The following is a 24887-nucleotide window of genomic DNA, read 5'->3' on the forward strand; positions in this document are numbered from 1 at the left end:
TGAGTTTGAAATATCCTAATGTTTAATGAAATGGTGATGTACTGATCAGCAAGAAAGGGGTACAGTAAAACTACGAGGAAAATAGGGAAAGAACTTGGTACACAAAACATGTCTGTCCATTGTCATTCCAATACACCTCTGTCCGGAGGAACTGCCGCCATACCCTTGTGCGCTAGCTTGTTGTGTGTCAAGGATGGAGAAAGTGGGGGAGAGGGTGCGAGTGTACTACAGAGATAAGTGTGCAGTTGTTGTCACATAGAAGTAAAGGAAATGTAAAAGGGAAAAAAAAACAATTCCTTCTAGTTTTAACTATATCCCTCTGATCAAAGTTCAAAAAAGAGGCACCCACCACATGTGGAGCTGACTGCTGGACTTGATTGTGACTTCTTTTTCCTTACATGGGGGGTGGGTAGGTTCTGTTTTTTTGTTTTTTTTGTTTCGTTTTTCCTTTTTTTTCTGTTGGTTCTTAAATCCTCTTCAGAGTGCACTCATACCACATAGAGTTCGTAGATCTTCTTGGCGCAATACGCCAGGGCAGCCAGTGCTATCGTATTATGGAGTCTCTTTCTGTGGATGTCATCCCTGCGTACCAATACCACGGGCGTTGAGGAGGTCAGTGTATGCAGGGGCAGCCGCGAGAGTTTTTGGCTGTCGTATTCCACCTGGTACTTGCAGCAGGGGTCAAACTGCCACGAAATCCCATAGAGGGCGGCACAGGCCACGCTGAGGGCGCCAGCGGGCAACGCCACATAGCGCGAGTACTCGACAGGCAGCGAAAGTGGCGTCAGGAGGCAAGCAGCACCCGACAACACGGCTGTCTTGTGCAGGCAGTTGCCAACAGTAATCCAACGGGCCGTCTCGTCTCCGATCCGCGTGGGCTCGATAACAATGTATTTATACTGGGCCTCCAGCGCCTGCTCCAGCTCATACTCAAACTGGTCCTGTGCATTCTCCCCATTGTAGATCTCGTGCACGATGTAGCAGTCTGACGCCGCCATCACACCCCTGTGCAGAAACACAGGAACAGGCAGGCAACAGTGAGTGTAAGAACAGATGACATTAAACACACTTTAATTAAGCGAAGACTGTATTTCCCCTTTTCCTGCCTGCTGAAATGTCCACTCTATCACCATCTAACAAACATAAAAGGGAAGGATATTTCTCTAACCAATAACCAGAGGCTCATTCACCCACTTCTAACACTGTTTTAAGTCGATAACAGGAGTGTAAGCGTGGTCATGTCTATACAGCCTGCAACTGTTTTGACTGGTCCATTAAGTATGGTTGATTCTTTCAGTGCTTTTCCGGCTCAGTAACTGAGTGCATTTTTGCAGGACTAATAATCAGAAGCCTCAATATAAGCACACAAAGGTGGCAGGCAAATTCCTGGAGGGAGATTGCTGAGAGAACATACAGAAGAAACCTTTTGGGACCAATATAATTGCCTTTGAAATCAACTAACCACAGCAAAGGAGGAAAAGAAGTCTCAGAACGTTATTTGTTTCTATCATGGCTGCCTTTGCATCTAAAACTCCAGGACACAACTGCACAGAAGGTGTTGGCAACAGCGTTGGCCACCTACATAGGCAACATTGTAAGCTTTACAAAGATTCACTGCAGAACTCTAAATCGAATGTTGGAGTAAGAATGAGAATCAAATCAAATCAAAATCAAATCAAATCAAATCACTTTTATTGTCACGTCACATGTGCAGGTACACTGGTACAGTACATGAGAGTGAAATTCTTGTGTGCGAGCTTCACAAGCAACAGAGTTGTGCAAAAATACAATAACGTAAAAAAAGCAAAATATAAGAATGGCTAAATCTGAAAGAGCGAGACCATGTGGCTGAAAGCAGTCTTATGTGTGGTTACGCTTTTCGAAATTCCACACAGACAACACAAAATTCACAGACAGCCATGGGAACACCTTTAATCCAGTGACATACAACATATATCTATCTGACAGCTGAAAGCTGAATTCAGCAGACCTGCAGCTAACTTTAGCACATTTGTACCCAATGCATAAGATGTTGAATGCCATTATCTTTTTCTAGTAATTAATTAGGCAGCTGGACAAACTGTTGTCAGAGAAACCGTACTTTTATTCACTGTTTTGGTTGATGTTTTAGTTGGGACTTTTACACTGATGGCACTAAAGTTTCACCACATTAAACTGACTAATCCTATGACAGTGAGATTAGGTGAGGTGTGCGAAATGTTGTGAATAAATAACAAAATCTTTCAATCAAAAGTGTGGACATTTTTTGTACGTGAAATTCTTGAATTTATGATTTCAAAATAAGTTAAAGACAAAAAACCACCACCCACCCGTTGTAATTAGGGATCATAACATCATAATGGTGTCCCAACTGCACCCAGATCTTAACATGTGTATGACCACATTTAAAAACATAAGACTTGGGGGAGCTGCTTTCCATAAAGTCCCAATTAACCAATGCCAAAAGTACCAAATGGTCACAATATAAGGCCTTCTTTTAGACCAACAAACAAACCTTAAAACACTAAACACTATGCTTCTCACACCGGAGGTGCGAAGTTTTATGACATATTAAGATACTAGGGAAAATCGACTGAGCCTCACGGGGCAAGGGGAAAGTTGTACTTCAGTTAGGTGCAATAGAACACTCGCTTGACTGGCAGAAAGTTGGAGGACCGGCCAGCTAAGTTACTGAGCGAGCAGGTCGACAAACGAGGCAGTCAGCACTCCGAGCCGAGCCAATACCGTGAGGCACATCGACAGTCACATACAGCACTGCCGTTTGCCCCAACGAGCGGCAAAACCAAACTTTTCCCAGTCAATCACTTGCTGTGAAATAATCAAAACATCACATGAGCTGCTCGTTAGCGACAGCTAGCCGTGTGCGTTAGCCCGCTAACATGAGCTAACCCTGGGTTAAAAAAAATCCAGACTTCTCTCGTTGACATTTAACTCTGAATCCCAAACGGGAAGCACGTTCGGAACCTGACAAGTAGTGTCACCGACCAAACGATACTTCATATTAAAACATGTTCTTTTAATGGCCAAGATGTGGAGTAACTGACCTCTCCCTGCTTACTGGGACACCGCGCCTCCTTCCCAGCGACGCCATGTTGGAGATACAACTGTGATTGCGGTTGACGTAAGACAGCGCCCAGTATTCTGGGTATTGTAGTGTGTAAAAAAAAATACAGTTTCTGTTCGACTCACCAGTTGAACTCGAATGCGGACTACTATTCCCATGATGCTGTTCGGACAGAGTACCTGCCTTTACGTATTTTATAATGGTACATAGAAGTTGGGGAGGTCAGACACATTCTGAAAAGATTTAACAAACTGAATGATGGTATGTTTATTTAAATTTGGCGAGCCATGAAGTTAGCACAGCAAAACTAAGCAGCAAAAATACCGGCTCCATTTAAATATTTAAACCCATAATAATCCAAACAGACTACATGCATAGTCAGGTCTGTTATAATATATGACACGTTGTTCCGTCATCTCGTTTTGTAATAGGATTTATGTGGAGACCTTTGGGTACTCACCCATAATGTGTCCTCGCGTGCTCTGGCTGTGTTCGTGCGCGCTGTCTGTCCGCGTGCTGTAACCTGACGCGCGCTGGCTGTCACAAGTATAATGGCTACGTTCAGGAATGTGAGATGGTTGGGAACAAATGCTGTGCCAGCACGAATCACATCAACCAAGGCTATTGACAGCTGTGGCTTTCCAATGATATTTAAGCCTGGTAATTTTAAGAATTTAGTGAGGAATTTTCTATTCCGATAAGGACTGTAGGCTATTTAAAGGTGCATTTATTTATTTATTTAATTTTTTTAAGCTTAAAACACACGTAGACATGTTAAATAAATTAATGGATTTATCAATTTAAAAGAAGTCAAGAGAAAGAAAGTAGTTCCAGCAACACAGTTTGAGTTATTGGCAAGTACCATGCTTTTTCAGTGTACCAATTACCTTTTTTGAATATATTTTTTAAATTAAAATTTATTAGCTCAGCGACACCAACACCACCAGGAATAAACCATCAACTTGAAGCTGTGAAACAGGACTTCTCAAACCAATGGATGTGTCTGTCTTTTACACAGTCCACGAGTTTTAACTCGTTAGCAATGGAGAGCATTTATATCTAATAACTTAAATTTGCCACTGGATGGCGCCAATACATACATATATACGTACAGATATTTGTCATCAGTAATCTAGAACACGAATCTACTCCATTACTAGCTGTGATGTGTGGGGACTGATAAAGATATTCAGTGGAGTGTAAAAATTCCACCTTTTCTTTAATTTTAGGTCTTACACTATTACTTTTACACTGTTCATCTACATGTTAGAAGATCAAGTATTTAAACAAATACAGCAGTCCTCATTCTGTATTTTGAAACTATTCTGCTACCTCGATTTTCTACATTTACTCTAATTGAATACTAAGTGAAAGCCCATACCATTAACGTTCTGGTTGTGTAAAAATAGTTTGCTTTAAGTACTGAAGGAGTTTCCATGCTGAAACTATTAACAGCACAAGACGAACCGCATTGTAGATAATTATTATCAGTGTATTACCACCGTAGTGATGACTGCACAGTAGTTATAAAAAGTATATTGTACATGATCACATGTTTTCTCCATAAATAATCACAAATGTTCCTCTGCTCCTGCCAACGTACATAAAGCATTAGCCATCTGATGTGTATTTGATTTATTTATGCATTTATTGACAGCAAGTACAGAAAAAAAGTCCAAATCACAGAACAGTGTAATACGGATTGGATTTTGATGCCTCTGTGAGAGCCACTCGCTCAAATGAAACATTTGCTTCCTTCCAAGGAAACACACAAATTTAGACAAAACACACATACACAGAATGAAATAATACCTCGAATACCTTGGCCTATCCTTAGGTGTGTTCCACCCAAAGGGAAGTTTAACAAAAGGGAAATTCCTGCAATTAACTCAAGGTGAGCTCAGCAGAAAGAATCTGCACTGTCCTGCCAGAGTGTGCCGAGTTACCTGAGGTATCTTTTTCTCCTCAACACTTAAGATTGTCAACAGCAAAACCTCCTGAAGAGTACAAAAAAAAAAAAAAAGGGGGGGGGGGGATATTTTATTTTTTAACAGAGATCTTTATCATTTTGATATCAGCTGGGCAGAGAAGCCTTGTGGGCAAGAGGAAATATGGATCAAATAACAAAACAGCCACAGCCACCCAGTGCAATTCCTCAATGACAGGACAATGGGCCGTCTGACACCACATAAATGTGAATGCCCTGAAAAGAACAGTGCTGTTTTTGTTGCTGGTTCGAACAGAGACATCTATACATACACACGCTGATGTGTCACACCACACCAGGACCCCGTTTATCAGCAATGCCTGTAACATTTAATGTACGATGGAAACAGCAAGAGTTATCTTGAGGCTCAGTCAGACATCGTCATTGTTTTCCGCACCTTTGATCGCTTGGTGAATTGATATATGACTGGAATAACTTCATTTTTGTTATGTGGAGGAGGAATGAAAATAGATGGAGTGATGTTTAAAACAAGGCTCTCTGGGGAGGAATATTGGTAAAATTCAGATTCGGCTTTCCCACTTTGTCACTTACAAAACAAATTTATATTTGCGTTGTTGTTTTTAAGCCTTTTTGCATACACAACCTTCTACACTAGCATATCAGTTCTAAGAAACATAATTTCTAAAAACTTGAGAAGAAGGGGTTAAATTGAATTATTTGCAAAGAATAAGAAAAAAAATGAAAAAGAGAGGTTGCAATTTACATAACACAAAAAAGACACGAGTATTTGAGCATCAGTGGAGTCATCAAAGACAAAAACACCAGGGGTGGTCACCTCGTAGTGCTGCTCATGACCAGTGAGTCCAGTTGAGGACAGAAATCTGCAACACACTGTAACATTTGACTCAAATCTGCTCTGTCAGTGTTGGGTCCTGGAAGTTTCTGTCTGAGGTAACAGGCTTCACCTTTGGTTGCTTTGTTTGTACAAGTCGTGATAGGCTGATTCCCCTCCTGCCTGTGGCGAGTGTGTATCCTCATGTTTATGCAGAGAGCTGTCTTATCAGTCGATCAAACGTTCAACTCACAGGCGTCTATGGTTTGAGATTCAGCCATTTCTCTGGATTCAGTCACTGTTGTGTTTAACCATGCCTAGAAGATCCTTTGTCGCGTGTTCTCCTGTAACTCCAAAGCATGCCGCCACGCAGTATTTCTCTCCTTGGAGTCCATTTTGCCACCTTCCTTCACTGCCATGCAGGATCATTGGTAAATATGTTCAAAGTATTGAGGCTGAGGATTCTCTTTCACATATTTCTGAATGTACCAGCAGGTCAGGTGAGCTTTCAGGTCCTCTTCCACCACAAAATCCATGGCTGCCTGCAATGACATGGTGCATAACAGCTCACATCAAAATCATCTGGCTTTTCCTAGGACAACGATTTAAGTGGAAACATATTCAATTCTCACTGTACCAGCTTAATATACCGGCCACTTTGTATGGTACACTTTTTCAGCTGCTCATAAATGCAAATATCTAATCAGCTAATCACATGGCAGAACCTCAAAAAGGAATGTAAATGGCAATAATCTAAGAGAAACTGGCTTGTGAGGAGAATGCACAGACTGTTTTAAGCTGATTAGAAGACAATAGTTACAACTTAGATAACAAGTAATTAAAACTCAAGTATGAAGAAGACCGTCTCTGAATTAAGAACACGTCAAACCTTGAAGGAGGAGCGCTACAGCAGCAGAAGACCACACTACGCGCCACTCCTATCAGATAAGAACAGGAAACTGATGCTACTATTTGCACAGGCTCACAAAATTGGACAACAGAAGATTAGCAAAACATTGATGGTCTAATGAGAGCCTTAAGCTCTGATGTGACATTCAGAAGGTAGGGTCAGAATTTAGTGTAAACAATATGAAAGGATGGCTCCACCCTGCTTTACGTCAACAATTCAGCCTGATAGTGGTTTAATGGTGTGGAGGATATTTCCTCGGCACACTTTCGGCACCTTAATACCAACTGAGCATTGCCAGAGCCTACCTAAGCATTGTTTCGTGAACAAACGCAAAATCTGGGTTTAAAAAATTACTTTGGCAAGGTGTTTGGCGATTCCTCTCCCTCTGTAAGCATCTGGAACTTCGGTGTGCTGCAGGTCCACCGTCTTTTTCCCAACATACTCATACAGAAGAACCGCACGATCATGGGATCCTAAAAGCAAAAACAAATATTATCTCTGGCAGAGGGTGGTCTTCACCTCAACTATTGCTAGGATTTACCAATTATTGGAAAAAAAAACATGACATAACAACCTAAAAACATGACCCCCCCCAAAAAAACAGACAAACAAAGAACACAAACCGCAGAAGCCTGCCACCCTGCTCGTGCACACTACAAGTTTTATCCCACAATTACTTCAACGTTTCAGCATTTTAAAGCTGACTGTAAGCGCCCCAGTTACATTATTAAGGTGTGGTAGCACATTTTAATTTGCATGTAGCGCTGCAACATGGCTGCTGAGAAAGACGAGGCACGAGTGGCCAGGTACAGGCATGCCCTTGTGGAGGAAGGGTCGTGTTGCTGGGTGAAGAAAAGATAAAGATCTCCATTCAGCACAACAATGGCATCCACCATTTTCCTCTTAACAGCTGACCCACAACTGACCAGGACAAACACGAGTACTGACACACTTAAAACAGTAATATTAGTGTGTCGTAAAGGATTAATATCTACTAAAACTAAGAAGACTTAGTATAAAACTTTAAAATATGTTTAAAGCACTTGAACTGAACGCTTGAAAGGAAGTAGCACAGCACATTTGGAGGCCTGGCAAATAAAATGGTTACTCTGGAAAGCTGAAATGGTGTTTGAATCTTAATATAACCGTAGGGGAAGGTATTTTAGTACAAATGAGTTTTACTTGGAAGATTAATACAGGAATTTGTGTATTTGGGATTGTGTGCTTTTCAAATTTGAATACTTGGTTTGAGGTCTGGAGGCCAAATACTTTGGTCTTGCCTAAAAGAAAGAAAAGTAAAGCACCGGTAATGGTGGTAAAGTCAGAAGACAGGCTCCGTCTATATGTGAGCAGCCATCTGTGTCTGAAATGGCAGCTGTAGGTATCAATAAAGGAGCGACGACGACGTTAGCAAGAGCGAAAGCTAACACTAGCATCAGCTGGCATGCTAATGTTTACATGTTGAACTCACCATTCAGCCTTATGACAAACTGCCGACGCTTCTTATCGTGTTCCACTCGGATTGGAGAGTTGTTTGCATCAAAGGCATTAGTCTGTGCCGCCTGTGCCATAGTAGCGCCGTTAAAAAGTCACAACAATGACTGCTACGCTACCCTACGGGATTGCTAACCAGAAATGGCTACAAAAGCAAAACACTTCATCCAACGAAATCAGCTGTGAGGTCACGTGACGCGCGGCCAATCGCAGGCGTCGTCTTCAGAGAGGCAAAAACAGAGCGGCTTTGTAAGATAACGCCCCTCGAGATAATAAACTCTAAACGCGTGCTGAGAAATGATAAAACCAACTGTCTGACTCCGAACGCAAACGTTTCACATGCTGCATTCACGTGACGTGGGATCATAAACAATTATGTCTGTTAAAGACCTGTTAAAGTGGGTCTTATAAAAATAGCTTGCTGTCATGTTTCTTTTGTACCTTTTCTGCTCATTTTGTATTTTTTTTTTACAATCCCTGTGAATTAATATATCTTTGCTACTTTATTTCTTTATTATTATTTTAAAATAAAGTTTAAGAGAATTGAAATGTAAGTTTTGTTGTTTAATTCTGGTAGGAATAGGTATAGTATAAAGTATCTAAATACAATCGCTAAAAAATATATTGATTTGTTCATCTGTCAATTTAAACTGTCCCTAACATCTTCATCTGTCACACCAACCCTCTGCATGCCCTCATTCATGGATGAGGTCTCTGAGGTATTTTCTTTTCCTCCTGCCTGTCAGCCCCATTTTGCACTATCCCTCCTCTGCACATGTCCAAAACAGCTTAGCCTTGCCTCTCTAACTTTGTGTCCAAACCGCTCGGCCTGAGCTGTCTCTTTCATATACTCATTTCTAATCCTGTTCATCTTGTCCCTCCTAGTCAGTGCCAAGATCTCCAAACCACACATCATAGCTACACTAACACCTTAAATCACCCCTGACACTTGTCTCCACCCACTCCGCACTCTCTTCTTCACCTTTCTTATGCACTGTCTGTTGCTTTGGATGCCTGATCACAGGTATTTAAGCTCATCCACCTTCACCACCTCTGCTCCCTCCAGCTTCACTATTACACCTGTCTACCTTTCATTCACACACGTATTCTGGCTTGCTTCTACTGACTTTCATTTCTCTTCTCTCCAGTGCAGAGAAAACAGGTTTGCAAAAGTCGGTCAGAATTGCATATTCAATATCATATATATATTACACTGTTGTGGTTGTAGCTCCTAAACTTGATTGGAACAGCCTTTCTCAGGTCAGCTGCATCTGTGATTTGTGTTAAACAGCTGCTGAAACTCTAAAGTGTGCATGTTGGAATTAATGTAAGAGCTTGTATTTCACAATCTGTTTGTACACTCATCTTAAATTTGTGATTTTATGCAAACTGTGAAGCGCGAGCTGTTTTTAAAAAAGTGCCGTACAAATAAAGATATTATTATTATAACTGTATCACAGCTACACCTTTCCCCTGTACGACTAATTTATGGCACTTTAGCTTTCATTTCATGGTGTGATATTTTAAAATATGTTTATTAACAGATATAGAATTTGTCTTTAAGAGGGAAATGGCACATTTGCACACAAGAAGGGATTTTATCCAGACAAGTGTTTGTGTCTGAGAAATTGCTCTTGATAGCTCAGGTCAGGTCACAGCTCAGGGATTCTCAGTGGCAGGCGCGTCTTCAGCACATCAAGCGTCAGCGGACAATAACCCAGGACACAAACTGACCGTGTGTGTTTTTCTCCACTATACTCTTGTGCCCATGTGAGAGGAATACTTGACAGACATCAGGAGTAGGCTATAAGGACAATGTAAGTCAATACATTAACTTCACTAAAATTACTGTGTAGTAATCCAGTTAAGCTGTTGACCTAATCCTGCAAAACTCTAATGGAGTTTGCCAACTCACTGTGGGATTACATGTGCGTGTGCATGTGGTGTGTTTCTCTGGGACTCTGTGGTACAGACCTGTATGTGATTTGCTCTCTCTCTCTCGTGATCTTTCAGTAAAACAGAGCTCACATCTACCAGACAGATCACAATGTGAGCCAAAAGTTCTCGCGTTTAGTTAGTCTCTGTCAGGGTGTTAACCTTGTATGACTGAAAATGATGTCCAAGAAGCCAAGGTAGGTACCTATTTACTTATTTATTACATTAAAACAAGTCGATATGAAGACAGGTATAAACTAAATGTACCTTCTTCTAATTTTTGGCTTTTATTCTCAGTTAAAGTAAAAATTTTAGCAGACTGTTACATCGTTATGCTTGTTAACCTCATAGTCTTTCATGAATCAAACCTAGTTTGATGTTTGCTGTTTACTTGGTATATGAGCCTCATCGTTATGTTTTCATGAATAAAAGTATCTGCACAGGTTATCATTTTGACCAGCAGCAGTCATCACTGGCTGTATGCTGTTGGGTTTATTTCACAAGCCTTACAGCTCTCTTATAAGTAAAATATAATATCAGTGCAGCTGTTGTGAAACTAGTAATATGAAAAAGAAAGGTAGTATCTTTGTATAGAAGTAAAGAGATAGATCATCTCTTTAACTGTAACCAAATAAAGCAATAGCATTAAATAAGTGTTTCAGGAAAGTGCAGGTTGTCTGTTGCCAGGATTTATGTGAAGCTGCCTTAATCTTATCTATCGCAGGTGGCAGGAGACCCTGATGAACACTAAGACCAACAATCCCACACAGAAGAAAGGGGGAAAGGTAAGTGCTAACGGACAGGTTTAAAACTCTCAGTAAGATCATTTAGTGTTGCTTTTATAGATGCAATTACAGGGATTATTATATGTTAAAATATGTTTACAGATTATAATCCAACAAGTTATTTACAAATATCTTAATATTGTAATTTAGGTCTCATCTTTTTTTTAAGCCCTTCCTAACATACCTTAGATCAGGGGTATCAAACCGTAGGCCTGGAGGCTAGAAGTGTCCCGGCAAATACTCGAATCCAGTCCACTGGATGTTTTTGAAAAATGTAAAGGAGCACATAAATTTTGGACTTTTAACTGTATAGCCATAAATTTTACAACCTGTCTTACCGATAAAGACTCCCCCACAGCCATTTACACTACACCAAAGTAATTAGGTAATAGCTAAACAATGAAATTGCAGAAAAGTTCCTGTTTTTTCACTATCTACAATAGAATTTTTTTTAAATGTGTTCACAGTAAAATAAATAAATCTAATAAGAAATTTTCTGTGAATTACCAAAATGTTTTGTTTTAAAATTACAGGGTAGTCTTGACAACAAGCTAGCAGAATGTTTTCTGTAATTTTAATATTTATTTCTTACAATTTAAGCCCAAAGAGTCGTGCTAACAGATGTATTTCATTAACTACAGCAACATTTCTTTATCATGTAAAAAAAATGAGCCGTACTGTTGCAAGTGCATCTCTTTTTTTGTTCTATTTAGATAACTCAGGGATTAAATGTGCAGTTTAACTACTTTACACTGATGGAACGGGATGTTTCACTGGGAGGTGTGGGCTGTATGTGGGCCACAATGTAAAATGAGTTTGACATTAAACCTTTCTCACTGCCAAGCTTTTAGTGCAAAGAATGTGCTGTGTTATGCTCACAAACAAAACAAAACAAGTATTTCCTTTTATGATTTGTATTGATCATCCACGGCAGATACACCTTACAGTTGAAACAGCACCCCTTTCTTTAGTCTCAGACTGTGTAACCACGGACAGTTCCCTCAGACTGAGTGCATGTTTTTTGTTTTTTGTGAGATTTTCATGCATTTGATTTTGATTTACGTAGCCATTAATGGCTAAAGATCAACATGGTGCAGTTAAGACCTGCACATATCGCCAAGTCAGGACTTAGTCGAGCATCTTCTAATTGATTTCTCTGTCGTGAGGTCCAGCCGCAGATTCATTACCTCTGCAGTTAGTGAGGGTGCATCTACTGAGACTGGAATAGATTTGCTGGCTCTCCGAGTGTGCTCAAGCGCTCAAGTGTGATTAAGTTTACAGCTTGTGTGTGTGTGTTTGTTCATGGTTGCAGTGTCGTCAGATGGTTCTTAAGCAAATTAAGAGCTCCGATCAGGATTAAATGGCGCTCTTCATTGTGTGTGTCAAAGACGGGAAGTTAGGATGGGAGGGTGAACATGAGATATAAGTGAAAATTATGCAGAACTTCATCATTTTGTGATTGATTTCTCCTCACACAACCACTGAGGCTCCGTTTTCTCTCTCTATCACTTACATAGGACCTCACATCACTACCAGCACCTGGAGGGAAGCAGGCCGGCAGCAGTGTGTCTAAAGCCGGTGTCAGCAGCGGACGGAGCAGTAGCCTGGGCAGAAGCAGCAACTTGACTGCAGCTGTTAGTAAAGTTGGCGGGAGTTTGACAAGAGGCAGCCTCAGCCACCCGGGCTCTGCTGGCCACCCGGCTGCCAGACAAGCATCCCACACAGCCAGAGCAGGTCCCCGCCTCTGCAGCAGCCGAAGCTTTTCATCCCTCCACACCACCTCCCTCTCTGCTGTTCCCTTCATGAGAAGCAGCCGCTCTCTCAACAGGCTCGACCAGAAATCTGCCAGAGAAGGTAACTCCACGCATGTTTCATCTTTGTGTCTATTTTTCTAGTTTTAAAATAAATATTCAGACTATCCATTAAGGCTAACTTCCTAAATAGTTCTCTTAATCTAAAGATGAAGAAGTTGCTGATTTAGAAAGAAAATAATGATAAATACACTGAAAAGGACTCACAGATTGTTTTTTATCTTCACTGCTGCCTTTATGTCAGAGTCAGACGGTGCATTAGGGAAGTCACAAGCTAAGAAAGGACAAGCCTCTGGGAAGAAAACTCTGAACTCTAGTCGGTTGTCTTCCTCTTTGGAGAAAATCAGGTTTGGTTAAATTCGTTTAAAACGCTTCTTCTCTGAAATGCTGCTGTTTTTCTAATGAAAAATAAATGTTACATATGGTCTGCAGTCAGTATGTTCCGGTTTTGTCCATCTGCTTTTATGTTTTTAATCAGAGGTAGCAAAGAGCCATGCCATGGAAATAATGCTGATAGAATGAAAACAAGCAGCTCCCCGCAGCTAGCAGAGCCTTCCTCCTCTTTGGTTTCCACCAGTGCACAACACCATCACTGCATCAAAGCAAAGAAACTGGTACTGTTATTTTTAAGATCTTATTTATGTATATATGACAGTTTTCTGTTTAAATCTTAACACGCTCATGCTGCAGCTGATGAGCTACAGACCATTCTGTAAATATCTTATGATAGTGGGTTGAAAATCACTCCACATAAAGGCAAACCCAAGAATTTAATTATCCATATTTATATATTTAGACAGTAGGAATGGTCCTGCCTGGAGTTATTCAGGTTATTAAATCTGTGCCACAGGCATTTGTCATTGGCTTTGTGCTATTCACTATTTTTGAGAAAGGACAACACCTTTATTACACTACAACTCCCATTACTACCCTCAAATGAGCAGGTACTGCATAAAACAAAACTGACAATAAAGCCCGTGCAGCCCATGCACAAACCCAGTGCATGGGCTAGGTAGCAAGAATCCAGCTTGTTATTTGCTTCCGTCTTGATTTTTTTTATACATTTGTAATACTGTAATGTTTCAGATCATTAAACAAATTTTAATATTAGTCAAAGATAAGTCGAGGAAATATGAAATGCAGTTTTTAAGTGATGATCTTTTATTTCGAGGAAAACTTGTTTGATATTAAACATTAAAGTGTGACAAATATGCAAAAACCCAAATTCATCACAGCCCTGCAAGTTTTCTAGAAAAATAACAAAGTCATCCAACATTTTAAGTAAAGATACTGGTGACACTGCAGTGGGAAACCGTTTTAAGCCAAAAAATCCTTAAAGGTTCGGTGATAAAAACTGTGTCCACTTTCACAGACCACAGACGCTGTGTGCAATGACTGCTGGGATGAAACGGAACTGGGTCCACGCAGTGTTCAAGAACGTGCGACCCAGTTTTACAAATGACAACACAAGGTAGACTTTTTTAAAAGATAAGTGCTGCATCATTGGAGTGCTGCATTATATTAATATATATTCTAGTGGGTATGGGATGATTTTTGGAAGGTTTATGATAGTCTAAATACTTATAAGCAGGCTTAGTAGATGAATTTACTTAAATTGTACTCACAGCTCTCGTTCAGAGCCGGAGACTCAGCAGCTGCAAGAACATGGAACCAGCAACCAGAGAGAAGCTTCACATCAGCAGCAGGAAAAAGAGGACTCCAAAGTGCAGGTAGAAAGAGTGCAGAGCTCAGTCAGTGGAAACGCTTCATTGTCTCTTCTCCCTGGCTCACCTGGTGCTCCAGCTCCTACCAATTCTCCATCCCAGGTGGAGGAGGAGGGCACAGCTGCTCACCAATGCTCGTTTCTTAGTGGAACCACACAAACTGGTGAGCCATTAAACGAACTCAGACTTAGGTAACTTATTCAATGATCTGCTGTGAAATCTAAAATCATATCTAGTTATACTGACACATGCCATAAATATGAATCTAACAGAATGTATGTTAACATATTATATATATACTTTAAAAAAAAACAAAAAACACATGTGGTCTTCTGTGCAACGGGTGGGAAGAATGCCAAAGTCTCAGCTCAGTGGTGCTGCCAAAGGACGTGGTGAATGACAGTTTGAACATGCAGACTGCAAGTGAACATCAGACTAAACAGAGTCTCCAGAGGGAAGACCAGCAGGTAAACAGCACCTGTGATTGCACAAAAGTTGAGGAAACTCTGGCATGTGAGCAGCAAACTGGGCAACTTGTCAAAGAGGTGAGATTGTATTTGCATTTCCACCACAATAACAAGAACACACATGATATATTTTCTTATACATCAAACCAAAAAGCAGAGTCCAACTTATATAGGTACAAATGTCTGATCTTTGGTCTGCATTTTTAGGAAACATCAATACGGATATCTGTAATCTACTAAAGAAAAATCGAATGAATCAGTCGAATAAATGAACACATCCAGTTTATTACTCTTTTTTTATCAGCTGGAACAAACTCAGAGGGAACTGTCTCGACTCCAGCAGTTAAACAGGAATCTGCAGGATGAGCTGCAAAGAGAGAAAGAGATCCGTTCAAGGGATTGCTTTGGTGCACAGGTATAATGCATGAGACTCCTTAAGTCTTCTATTTAAATCTAGATGATATCAATTTTCTGCCAGAATCCACACCAGAGTCAGCTCACTATAGCTGACTCCGTGCACAGGGACAGACTGTTGAATATAACAATAATTCCAAACTGTAACAAGAGCAAGAGTAGAGCTTCACTATCTGCTTTCAAGGCAACAACCCAGCAAGACTAACCCACTGCTGCTTCCTTATGAAGCTGCCCAAAGAAGCTCATCAGAGCAGGTGCGTGATTGTCACCAGGTGTGCGAGCCTGAAGGCGGGAATTGCCTCTGGTCCCAACAATGCGGAATGCGGAAAGGCCAACACACACACACACACATGCATGCACCCACGCACACACACACAAAGAAAGAATGAGAATGGAGACAGACATGGGTACATGACCCGGGACACAACTGGATTACAGGATATTGAAGGGAAGCACAAAAGATGAAACTAAACTCACAGAAACTAGAACAAAGAACATAAACAGCAGACTGAAGCTCAAACACAAAACTTATCATAACCTAGAAAACAACATATTCAGACAGACATTGTTATCTTACACTTTCAAAAACACAAGTCCAGAAGTCCAGAACAAAACTCAAAATCTGACTCAGGGACCGTGACATATATCTAGTCCGATGGCAGACTTTCCTTCAGAGAGCATATTGAGCACTTGAAAAAAGGGAAGCTTAGGCTGAGTTTGAAATAGGGCCTGTCTTAATGTATCTGTTAAGAAAACACATGTACAAGCTGCTTTTTTAAATGTGCTTGATTACAGTGAAATAATTTACATGCAGGCAGCTTCTTCTGTAAAATATGTCAAATCAAACGTGCTGAGCTGTGTGCTGTGCTGACTGTTCATGAATAGTGCAACAGCCGAAAGTAGCTTTTTACTTGTTGACTTCCTTTCATACTGGTGTGGATTCTTTGGCAGGTCTCCTTTGAAAAAAAGGTTTAAGTTAAGTAAAAATTAAATTAAAATAAATAAACAAATAATACATAAATAAATAAATAGTGATTTCCCTCTTTGTTGGAACAAAACCAGGGAAGTTTAGCAGTTAACCATCAGCCATGAACACTGATAAATGCAATGATAGTATCAATTAACAAGGGCATTGTTGGCTAATAGTGATATTCAGTTCATATTCTGGTGCATCCTTAAATGTTGAGTAAATTTCCAAGTTAAAATACTTTAAAGCAGCAGATTCCATTAATGAAATGTTAACTTTTCTTTTAAGCCATCAGGAAGTATAATATAATATAATATAAAGTTTTCTCCTAATCAAAACTTTTTGTCTTGTAGAATAACACCAACTCATCTTCACAACAATCTTTGGCTCTACAGCGACTGCAGAAGATAAATCAGGACCTTCGCTTTGAGCTGGAAGCACAAAAGAGAAGTCAGGAGGAAGCCAGAGAGGCAGAACTACGGCGAAGAGTAGATCTCTTAGCCCAGCAAGCTCAGCTGCTGGTTACGGGTGACGCCACTGCACTCGCACAAGCCCATATCGAGCAAGATCGCCAGAGGTTTGAGGAGCGGCAGGTGGAGTGGGAGCGCTGTGTGGCCTCGCTGAAGTCCCAGCTGAACATCAGCGAGGAGCAGAGGAGGGAGTCCGAATCTCGCTTGACACAGCTTCAGCAGGAATTAGATAGCTGCCAAAACCTTCAGCTGGAGGCTGAAAAGCTGCGGAAAAATCTTGATGAGGTGTCAGCAAAGCTTCATAACTATGAAGAGACTCAGGCTCAAAAAGATGCTCGGCTACAGAAGCACCTCATGCTCCTTCAAGCAAGTCAGGAGAGAGAGCGACGGAGCTTGATGGCAAGCCTGGCACAGGCTGAGCAGCATTCACAAGACCTCCAGGAGAAACTGGACAGGTCTGAACAGCAGGTGGAGAGTCTCACTAAGACCCAGACGTGGACGAGAGAAATCGAGGTGGCACAACGGCAGCTTCAGGAAGAGCTGGCACGTACAATATCTGCCATACAGCGACTCCAGGAGGAAAGGGAGCAACTCGATCGTCGCTGCCTGGAGCTGCAGGATCAGTTAGCAGAGGCAGACAGGGAGGTGGGCAAGCTGCAGGAGCGCTTGAAAACAGAAGAAACACACTACTACAACCTGGAGCACACGTATGAGAGAGTCTGTGAGGAACTGCAGGTGGCCCTGGGAAAACTGCAGCAAAGGGAGTCTGACACACAGGACATAAGAGAAGGATATGAGAGACAACTTGATAGGAAGGAGCAAGAGCTGAGTGAAGTTTTGCTAAAGATGGAAGTCTTGGGTAACAGCTTGGAGGAGACGGAAGTGAAACTGAATGAGGTGCTGAAAGCATGCACCTGTGCCTCTTCTCAGCTGCAGGATAACTCAACAGAGACTATTCAGCATAACAAGAGGCAACAGCAAGCAACACAGCATATCACTGTGGAAAAGGATATAGACAGTTACCAGTTGTCTAACAGGTCCAATATCGCAGCTGTCAGCCTGATGAATTCTAAAGAACCTGCAGAAAATGGCACACAATCACTGGATGAGTCATATCAGTACCTCATCACTGCAGGAGATGACCCAGAGCGCTTTATGTCTGTAATCCAGCTGCTTGAAACCAAGCTTTATGTTACGGAGGAGAAGTTAAGAGACATCACACAAAGGCTGGAGGAACACCAGAGTCACATCAGCTGCCGGGACCCCCAGCTTTGCTCCCAGCTGACCCAGAGTCGAGCGACTACCCAGCACCTCAGTCTACTTCTTCACAATCAGGCCAAGAAGAGCCAGCGCTTTGCCCAAGAGACAGAGAATCGCTGCAGGATGCTAGTCGGCAGGTTTCAGGTGGCTCAGAACATCATACAGGCCTGCAGAGAGAGACTTCAAGCTAGCCCCCTCGATATTCCAGACTTGGAGAAACAGCTGGCTACTGTTGCTGCCTGTCTTCAGCAAGGAGAGAAAGATGCAGTGAAACACCAGCATGAATCATGTAATGTCAGCAAAGGAGAGGGCAAGATCCTCAATGAAGAGAAATCAGCCGGGGCTGAGAGTAACATGAGTAAACTGACTAATACTTGGTCCTCTTTGGATAAGGGGGGAAGTGTTGAGAGGTGCTTAATGAGGGAAATATTCATAGTAGAAAAAATCGTGTCTGTCCTTCAGAGCCAACATGGTCAGATAACCTCAATATCAAGAAATGATGAGGGGGATGTGGCACAAAGGTACAAAAATATAATCACCCGAAGAATAGCGCTAAAAGCACAAGAAAGGATGCGATCTGAGAGAACAGGGTGTGACAGCGATGAACTTTTAGAAAGTTTAATCTGTACAGTTTGTGCTGAAGCGGAGCTAATTTATGCTGCCTTAAAAATTCATCAACAATACGAGGGTGTGACTGCAGTAAACAGCAAAGACACTGAGGATCGAATGACGGGTCTGGCAGATATCAGTCCCTCGGAGTTGGCTTCTTATGAGGAGAGAGTGCAGGAAGATGCCAGGGGCTTGGAAGAACCAGAAGAAGAGGACCAATCAGATGACAAAAAAATGGAGGGAAAGAAAAAGCCAGACTGGTTAGAGAGGCTAATATCCCGGCTGCAGAGAAGGGCTACATTTTTACACCAGCTCTGCCTGGTGAACTCTGGTGACAGCAGACCTGTCGGTGGGGATGGCATGGAGCATAGAGGGAAGGAAGCTGCTGCCTTTGACTTAAAATGTATGCTGGACCAGGCAAAGTTAATTTATTTGTCAGAGCGGATGTACATGGATTTAAAGCAGGAGTTTCAAATTAACGTGAACAAACTGGAAGAACAGGGCAATGATGTAATAGAGGAGCAGGAGGCCTTAAATGACACAATATGCCAGCTTCAAGAAGACAACAGCGCGCTGAGAACAGAACTGGAGCTGGCTGAAAATAAGATAATATCAGTAGAGACCGGGAACCAGAAACTCCTAGAAGACATACAGAAGATTGAGGATTATCATGCAGAACAAGTGGAAAAACTGGAAAGCGAGTTTCAGGAGAAGATAAAGGAACTGCAGCAGATCCACGAAGAGGAGATGAAGCACTTACATGGTTACTACACCAAGTCTTGTGTTTCCAGAGAGAAACAGAGCAAATCCCGCACAGAGGCACCTCTTTTCATTCCAAATACATTTTGTCTACCAGAGCAGAGTGTGACGGAGCGGGAAACAGAGGAGGACTTTGGGATTCAAATGAATTACAAGAAAGATCTGGAAAACATTCAGGTAACCAAGACTTTGCATCACGTGAGATAATTTGTCTTAAAGTATGTATTTTTAAAAATCATTTTACAGATTTATTTTTCTCTATCAAGCTGAAATTTCAGAAAATGCTACGACAAAAATTCTACTTTCATCACTTTATTCATTACTTTACTTACTTGAAGCCTTAAATCATTAGGGTTACATCAGAATTAGCCAGGCTACAATGTAACTATGGAACAAACATTATTCCTAAAAGTAAAAATACAATCACTCAATCACCCACAACTGTAAAACCACCTGCTTGATATTGTGCAGGTTTCCCTCCTCCTGGGAAATCACTGACTTCTGCCTTCCCCTAGCCAGAGCCTCAATTCATGCTTACTCCATCTGCCATTACCTATTAGAAATGCTGCTAAATCTAAATGAGGATGTGGTCCCAGCTAGTGAATGAATATATCAACCACAGGATCCATGATTTCCCAGCAGAACATTGAATTCTAAATGAATAAATGATACTGATTTTACCTGTTGCTGGTTTCAGTGTTATCGCTGCTGGTGTAGATTTCTCTACTATTTACATATATAATAATCAGCCACTTTGTTAGTACACCAGGCTGGTACAGAGTTGGGCATGCTTTTGCCTTCAGACCTGCCTTATATCATGGCACAGCTTCACAGTGATGTAAATTTGGTCCCTATTGATGTGATAACATCACACATTTCCTGCAGATTTGTCAGCTTTACATCCATGACACAAATCTCCTGCTTCACCAAATCCCAAAGGTGCTCTGCTGGATTGAGATCTGGTGATTGTGGAGGCCATTTGAGTACAGTTAACTCATTGTTATGTCTAAGAAAGCAGTTTTGAGTGTATATAGACTATACCAAGCACAAAAGTTATTTTTGGCTGCTCTCTTATTCACAAAGGTCGTCGCAGCAGCTACCTCCCCCTCCTGACACACCACCCGATGGATTTGGGTATCCTCCTAAAATTGAACCTGTTAGGCAAACGTGAAAACCGTGACACCACAGAGCCACTCATATCACACAACAGCTACTTTTAAATATCATTATAGGCTTCCTGTGATCAGGAGTTGACTGCTGTGGAGGAAATGCACAGGGATCTGATAGAAGACTTGCAGCAGCAGCATCAGAAGGAGGTGTCTGAACTTCTGAAGGAGAAAGAGCAGCTCCTGCAGGAGGAGACAGCCGCGACAATGGCAGGCAAGCAAGAAAACATGGAACATAAATGTACTGTTGTCAAAACATTTTTATTGCTCAGTTGTGTTTAATACGGGGACATTTGTGGGAAAATCACTGTGCAGTTACTCTTCACGGGGCATTCGTTCAGTAATAATACATTTGATTAATTAGTTGTAAGAATGTTATATTAGAGTTATGCCTGATATGAATAATTTCACCAAGGCAGTACTGAAAGTAAGTTCTGCTTCTTGACAGCTATTGTGGCAATGAGGAGAGCTCACAAACTGGAGCTAGAGAAAAGCAGACAGTCCCAGCGCATCATGGAAAGTGATGACGTCACGCAGCTCCACAGCGAATACGAGTGAGTGACGTGTGGTCGTTTCAAAATGTTTGCCTTTAGGGCTCCCTGTGCAGATCCATTAACGTTGTTTACATGAATATTTGGTAGTATAATCTGTCATAAGACATACTTTTGTCTTATTTTGAGTTTGATAAGGCTTTAATAGGCTGCAGCAGAATAAAGTCTGAACTGGGATGGCAGTTTTAATTAAAAATGACATTAATGAGAGTGATCATCATTGGAAATCTATTAAACACAGATGGCAAATGACAAATACACATTATTTTATAATAGCTGTTTTAAAACACAATCTTTACTTGCAATAAGATCATGAATTAATAAACCAGCGCAGATCATGGAGGAAGAGACAACTGCTTGCTTTCCCGTTCGTCATCATCTGTGCTTTGCTTTGTCATCAAAGGAAGGAGATCCAGTTATTGCAGAAGGAGCTGGAGATGCTGTCGGTTCAGCACACCGAGAAATGCCTGGAAAACTCTCAGCTCAGAGAGGAACTGCAAGATGAGAGAAAATCAATGATGCAGTGCCAAAAAGAAAACCAGGAACTCAAAAAGAAACAGGTAGACAGACTTCTTTTCACTGAGCTTATATCAGCATCTCAGGAGAGATGCACAGAGAGGGAGTGCTCCCTGCTGTCCATAAAACACAGTCCAGAAAATACAGCTCCTGTATTTTTAATTACTCCAAACAGGCATCAGCAACAGCAATAGTCCAGTTACTTATCTGCTCTTCTCATTTATATTTAATATAGTTAGTTATATAGTTAAGTAATTGGAAATTGGTAATTGGGAATTGTAGACTGTGTGTGTGTGTTGATACGATTAATCTATGTTACAGGTGATTCTGAGAACGAGGGAGGCAGAAATTCAGTTTCTCAGACAGGAATCTCATTCTCTCAGAGAAGAGTTGAAGATTGCTCAGATGGTAGTAATTTTAATTTATTATTTTTAGACTAGACTTTTGTTATATGTCAACTTTCATGTCATGCTTTATATTTACCAGAATTAGTGGATAAATATAACAGCGAAAAAAAAAACCAAACCAAAAAACCAAGTAATCCACATCAGCCACGTTTAATTTAGAATTTAACTTAATATCCTGTATGTAGTAATATATATAACCTAATCCGAAGTGTGTGTGTGTGTGTGTGTGTGTCACACAGGACAAAATATATGCTGAGAATAGGCTCAAGACCCCCTATACAAACAGCCAAGGTGAACCCCATCAACATGTCAATAGGCTTGGTGAAGATTTTAAGTTCTCCACCTGGTCTCCAAGAAGAGTCACTGCAGGGCCGATCCACGGTGAGACACGTTTCACAATGTGAACACCATAAAATTAAATAATCTAAAGTGTGTGACATTCATACAAAGTGTGCTGCCTCAGTGTGAAGCCTGATGTCATTTATCAGCACATGGGTAATAAAGTTAAACTCAAGTATAGACTGTTTTGTCTTTCCTCTTTCCCCCCTCAGATGACTCTGAGGGAAAGACAAACACTGCTACTTTTCCAAAGAAATCATCCCTCGTGCGACAAATAAGAGCGGTTAGATCGAAGGTAAGAGCTGATGCGTCCTCAGTTTGACCGGAAAGCAAAAGTATCCATTTTTAAAATCTTTAAAAAGTAGATTCTACTGTTGCAATCTTGTCTACAAACACTTTAAAAAAGTGCACTTACAGATTCCTCTTATTAATTCCATAGAAATGAAGAAGGTAAGTAGCAGTCAGAAGCTGCTAATCAAATGCACTTGATTAATTGATCATCAGCAAGAGTGAGCAACTCCATATAATCAGAATTTGTCTCAGTTTGCTGGTCTGCAGGATTCACGTGGTGTTACAGCACAATGCCACAATCTTCCCAGGAGTGGACGTCCAGCATGGACTCCTGGCAGCTCAGCTTAGGTTTGCAAAGATGTATCTAAACAAACCACAAGACTTCTGGGACACCAAAATTGAGATGTTTGGCCGTAATGCAGAGCACCAGAAAACCAAACAGAGCATATAATCGTAAACACCTCATACCAACTGCCAGCACGGTGAAGGAGGGATGAGGAGTTTGGCATCTTGCACTCATTGATTCTACCATGAACTATTCTAAGGTGAAATGTAAGGCTGTCTCTCTCTCGCAGCTAATGTTTGGCTCAAACTGGGCCCCGTAACTGGACAATGATCCGAGGCACAGGAGGAGATCCAAACCTCAACTTGGCTGAAGAGCTGTGGAGCCAAATTAAGAAAAAGCTGTGCATAAAAAAATACTCCAAAAAATCCCTCAATGAACTGAGGCAATGTTGTAGAGAAGAGTGGGCTAAAATTGCTCCACAACAACGTGAGAGACTGATAAAGTCATGCAGAGACTGATTACTTCAAGTTATTGCCGCTAAAGATGGTTCAAGCAGTTAAATGAAGAGGTGTAGTCAGGTTTTTTATAGGGGTGCACTTTCTTTATCACATGACTACAACTTTTGCCCTCCATCATGACAAAAGACATTTAACAGATAACATTTCTTATTTAAATAATTTTTGTGCATCTCTTCATTCCTCAGAGTTTAAAAGAGGGCCTTTCTGTCCAAGAAAGGATGAAGCTGTTCGAGTCATTCTGATCCAGAGAAGATGACCAGCTGACATCTGCACTTCAGAGCTTTTCAGAAATCTGTTTTATTATAACCTTTTCGTGTGTTGAATGATCAGAACAGGCCACTAGAGGGCGCAACAAACACAGGTCATTTTACACATGCATTCAGTGCGTTACACAGAGGTTTTGTAACTTATAGACAAACTGTATTTTTATTGAAACACAGCTCACATAAGCATATTGGATCACTTATATTTGACATTATAGGCCACATAACGCAACAGTTACCCTTCCAGCCGAGGAAATACATTCCTGAAAGAGAAGAGATGCTACTGTACTTTTATTACTTTCTGAACCTTCATATTTATTCGAAACAGCTGCTTTATGACTTGAAATAAATGAGCTTTCAAGTAAAACAAGGTTGGTCAAAATAATGTGGATCTCTGTTTTCTTATTTTTTAAACAACTATTAACTAAAGTCAGTGTTTCTGTGCTTGTTTTGATTTTTCCTACAAACAAAATAACACTGAGTGGATTTCACACAATGTACACAATCTTACGCTTTCAGGAAGAAAAAATGACTTTAAAATCATAATTACCCTCCAAAAGGAAGAAAAACAGTATAGAATAGGGTAACATCATTTAACATAATCTCTGGTAATGAAAGGAGGAAAGGGAAGCATGGTTTCCTTGTATGATCTGTTAAACAGTACACCAAAGCACAGTGTTTACACCTTACTATAATTTGTTGCTTATATATTGCTTAGATCTTATGTGTCTCCTTGTCTATCTGACTTACCTTTTGTGACAGCGACACATCATCTATTTTTGGGTCTCGCTGTGTTATGACAGCTGAACTAAAACTATTAGTCACTTATAGTCAGTGAATTTGTTGATTTTATCAGTGATTTATTAAATTGTTTGATCAATCAGAAAAAAAAGAAAATGATGGCCTTGAACAGACAAATTAAAACAAGTGGAGAGCAATATAGATTTACTTATATTAACTGATGTAAAGTACAATTAAAAAAAAAAAAAGCAAGAAAATTGTGTAAAATGTGATTAAAAACAGAATGCAGAGATTCTTTGTTTTCCCAAAAAAAGAAATTCAAATTTTGGTTGGTCTGAC

General features: G+C 40.8%; 3 protein-coding genes across 4 annotated transcripts; 1 reads left to right on the forward strand and 2 right to left on the reverse strand.

Moving 5' to 3' along the window:
* On the reverse strand, positions 1-3142 carry tmem11 (transmembrane protein 11). Its single transcript, XM_063470583.1, has 2 exons — positions 3066-3142; positions 1-1005 (listed from the first exon to the last, which is right to left on the reverse strand). The coding sequence occupies exons 1-2, from the start codon at positions 3110-3112 to the stop codon at positions 489-491; spliced, it is 564 nt and encodes a 187-aa protein (XP_063326653.1). The 5' UTR covers positions 3113-3142; the 3' UTR covers positions 1-488.
* A 1572-nt stretch (positions 3143-4714) lies between these two features.
* On the reverse strand, positions 4715-8439 carry natd1 (protein NATD1). The gene is made up of 3 exons (XM_063470584.1): positions 8247-8439; positions 7130-7248; positions 4715-6407 (listed from the first exon to the last, which is right to left on the reverse strand). Exons 1-3 carry the CDS (start codon positions 8344-8346, stop codon positions 6291-6293), a joined length of 336 nt encoding a protein of 111 aa, XP_063326654.1. The 5' UTR covers positions 8347-8439; the 3' UTR covers positions 4715-6290.
* Positions 8440-13303: 4864 nt separating this feature from the next.
* On the forward strand, positions 13304-24192 carry LOC134626082 (myosin-9-like). Of its 2 annotated transcripts, XM_063471604.1 has the most exons (13): positions 13304-13414; positions 14173-14271; positions 14428-14687; positions 14876-15069; positions 15296-15406; positions 16726-19647; positions 20703-20850; positions 21085-21190; positions 21591-21747; positions 22025-22111; positions 22350-22491; positions 22662-22744; positions 23730-24192. In XM_063471604.1, exons 2-13 carry the CDS (start codon positions 14192-14194, stop codon positions 23784-23786), a joined length of 4347 nt encoding a protein of 1448 aa, XP_063327674.1. In that variant the 5' UTR covers positions 13304-13414; positions 14173-14191; the 3' UTR covers positions 23787-24192. The 2 variants fall into 2 exon arrangements, with proteins under 2 accessions (XP_063327674.1, XP_065326624.1); XM_065470552.1 differs by lacking the exon at positions 22025-22111.
* Positions 24193-24887: the final 695 nt, after the last annotated feature.

This window comes from Pelmatolapia mariae, linkage group LG4 (assembly GCF_036321145.2).
Source record: "Pelmatolapia mariae isolate MD_Pm_ZW linkage group LG4, Pm_UMD_F_2, whole genome shotgun sequence".
NCBI classification, from domain to species: Eukaryota; Metazoa; Chordata; class Actinopteri; order Cichliformes; family Cichlidae; genus Pelmatolapia; species Pelmatolapia mariae.

What these genes read in the sequence shown, in the direction of transcription:
- tmem11 (XM_063470583.1), bottom strand. Translation starts at nt 3,112, where the DNA reads ATGGCGTCGCTGGGAAGGAGGCGCGGTGTCCCAGTAAGCAGGGAGAG. An exon ending in GTCCCAGTAAGCAGGGAGAG is followed by an intron (nt 1,006 to 3,065) that starts GTCAGTTACTCC and finishes GTTTCTGCACAG; the next exon opens with GGGTGTGATGGCGGCGTCAG.
- natd1 (XM_063470584.1), bottom strand. Translation starts at nt 8,346, where the DNA reads ATGGCACAGGCGGCACAGACTAATGCCTTTGATGCAAACAACTCTCCA. An exon ending in GTTTGTCATAAGGCTGAATG is followed by an intron (nt 7,249 to 8,246) that starts GTGAGTTCAACA and finishes TTTTGCTTTTAG; the next exon opens with GATCCCATGATCGTGCGGTT. An exon ending in TCGCCAAACACCTTGCCAAA is followed by an intron (nt 6,408 to 7,129) that starts GTAATTTTTTAA and finishes ATGTCATTGCAG; the next exon opens with GCAGCCATGGATTTTGTGGT.
- LOC134626082 (XM_063471604.1), top strand. Translation starts at nt 14,192, where the DNA reads ATGACTGCTGGGATGAAACGGAACTGGGTCCACGCAGTGTTCAAGAAC. An exon ending in TTTACAAATGACAACACAAG is followed by an intron (nt 14,272 to 14,427) that starts GTAGACTTTTTT and finishes TTGTACTCACAG; the next exon opens with CTCTCGTTCAGAGCCGGAGA. An exon ending in GGGATTGCTTTGGTGCACAG is followed by an intron (nt 15,407 to 16,725) that starts GTATAATGCATG and finishes TTTGTCTTGTAG; the next exon opens with AATAACACCAACTCATCTTC.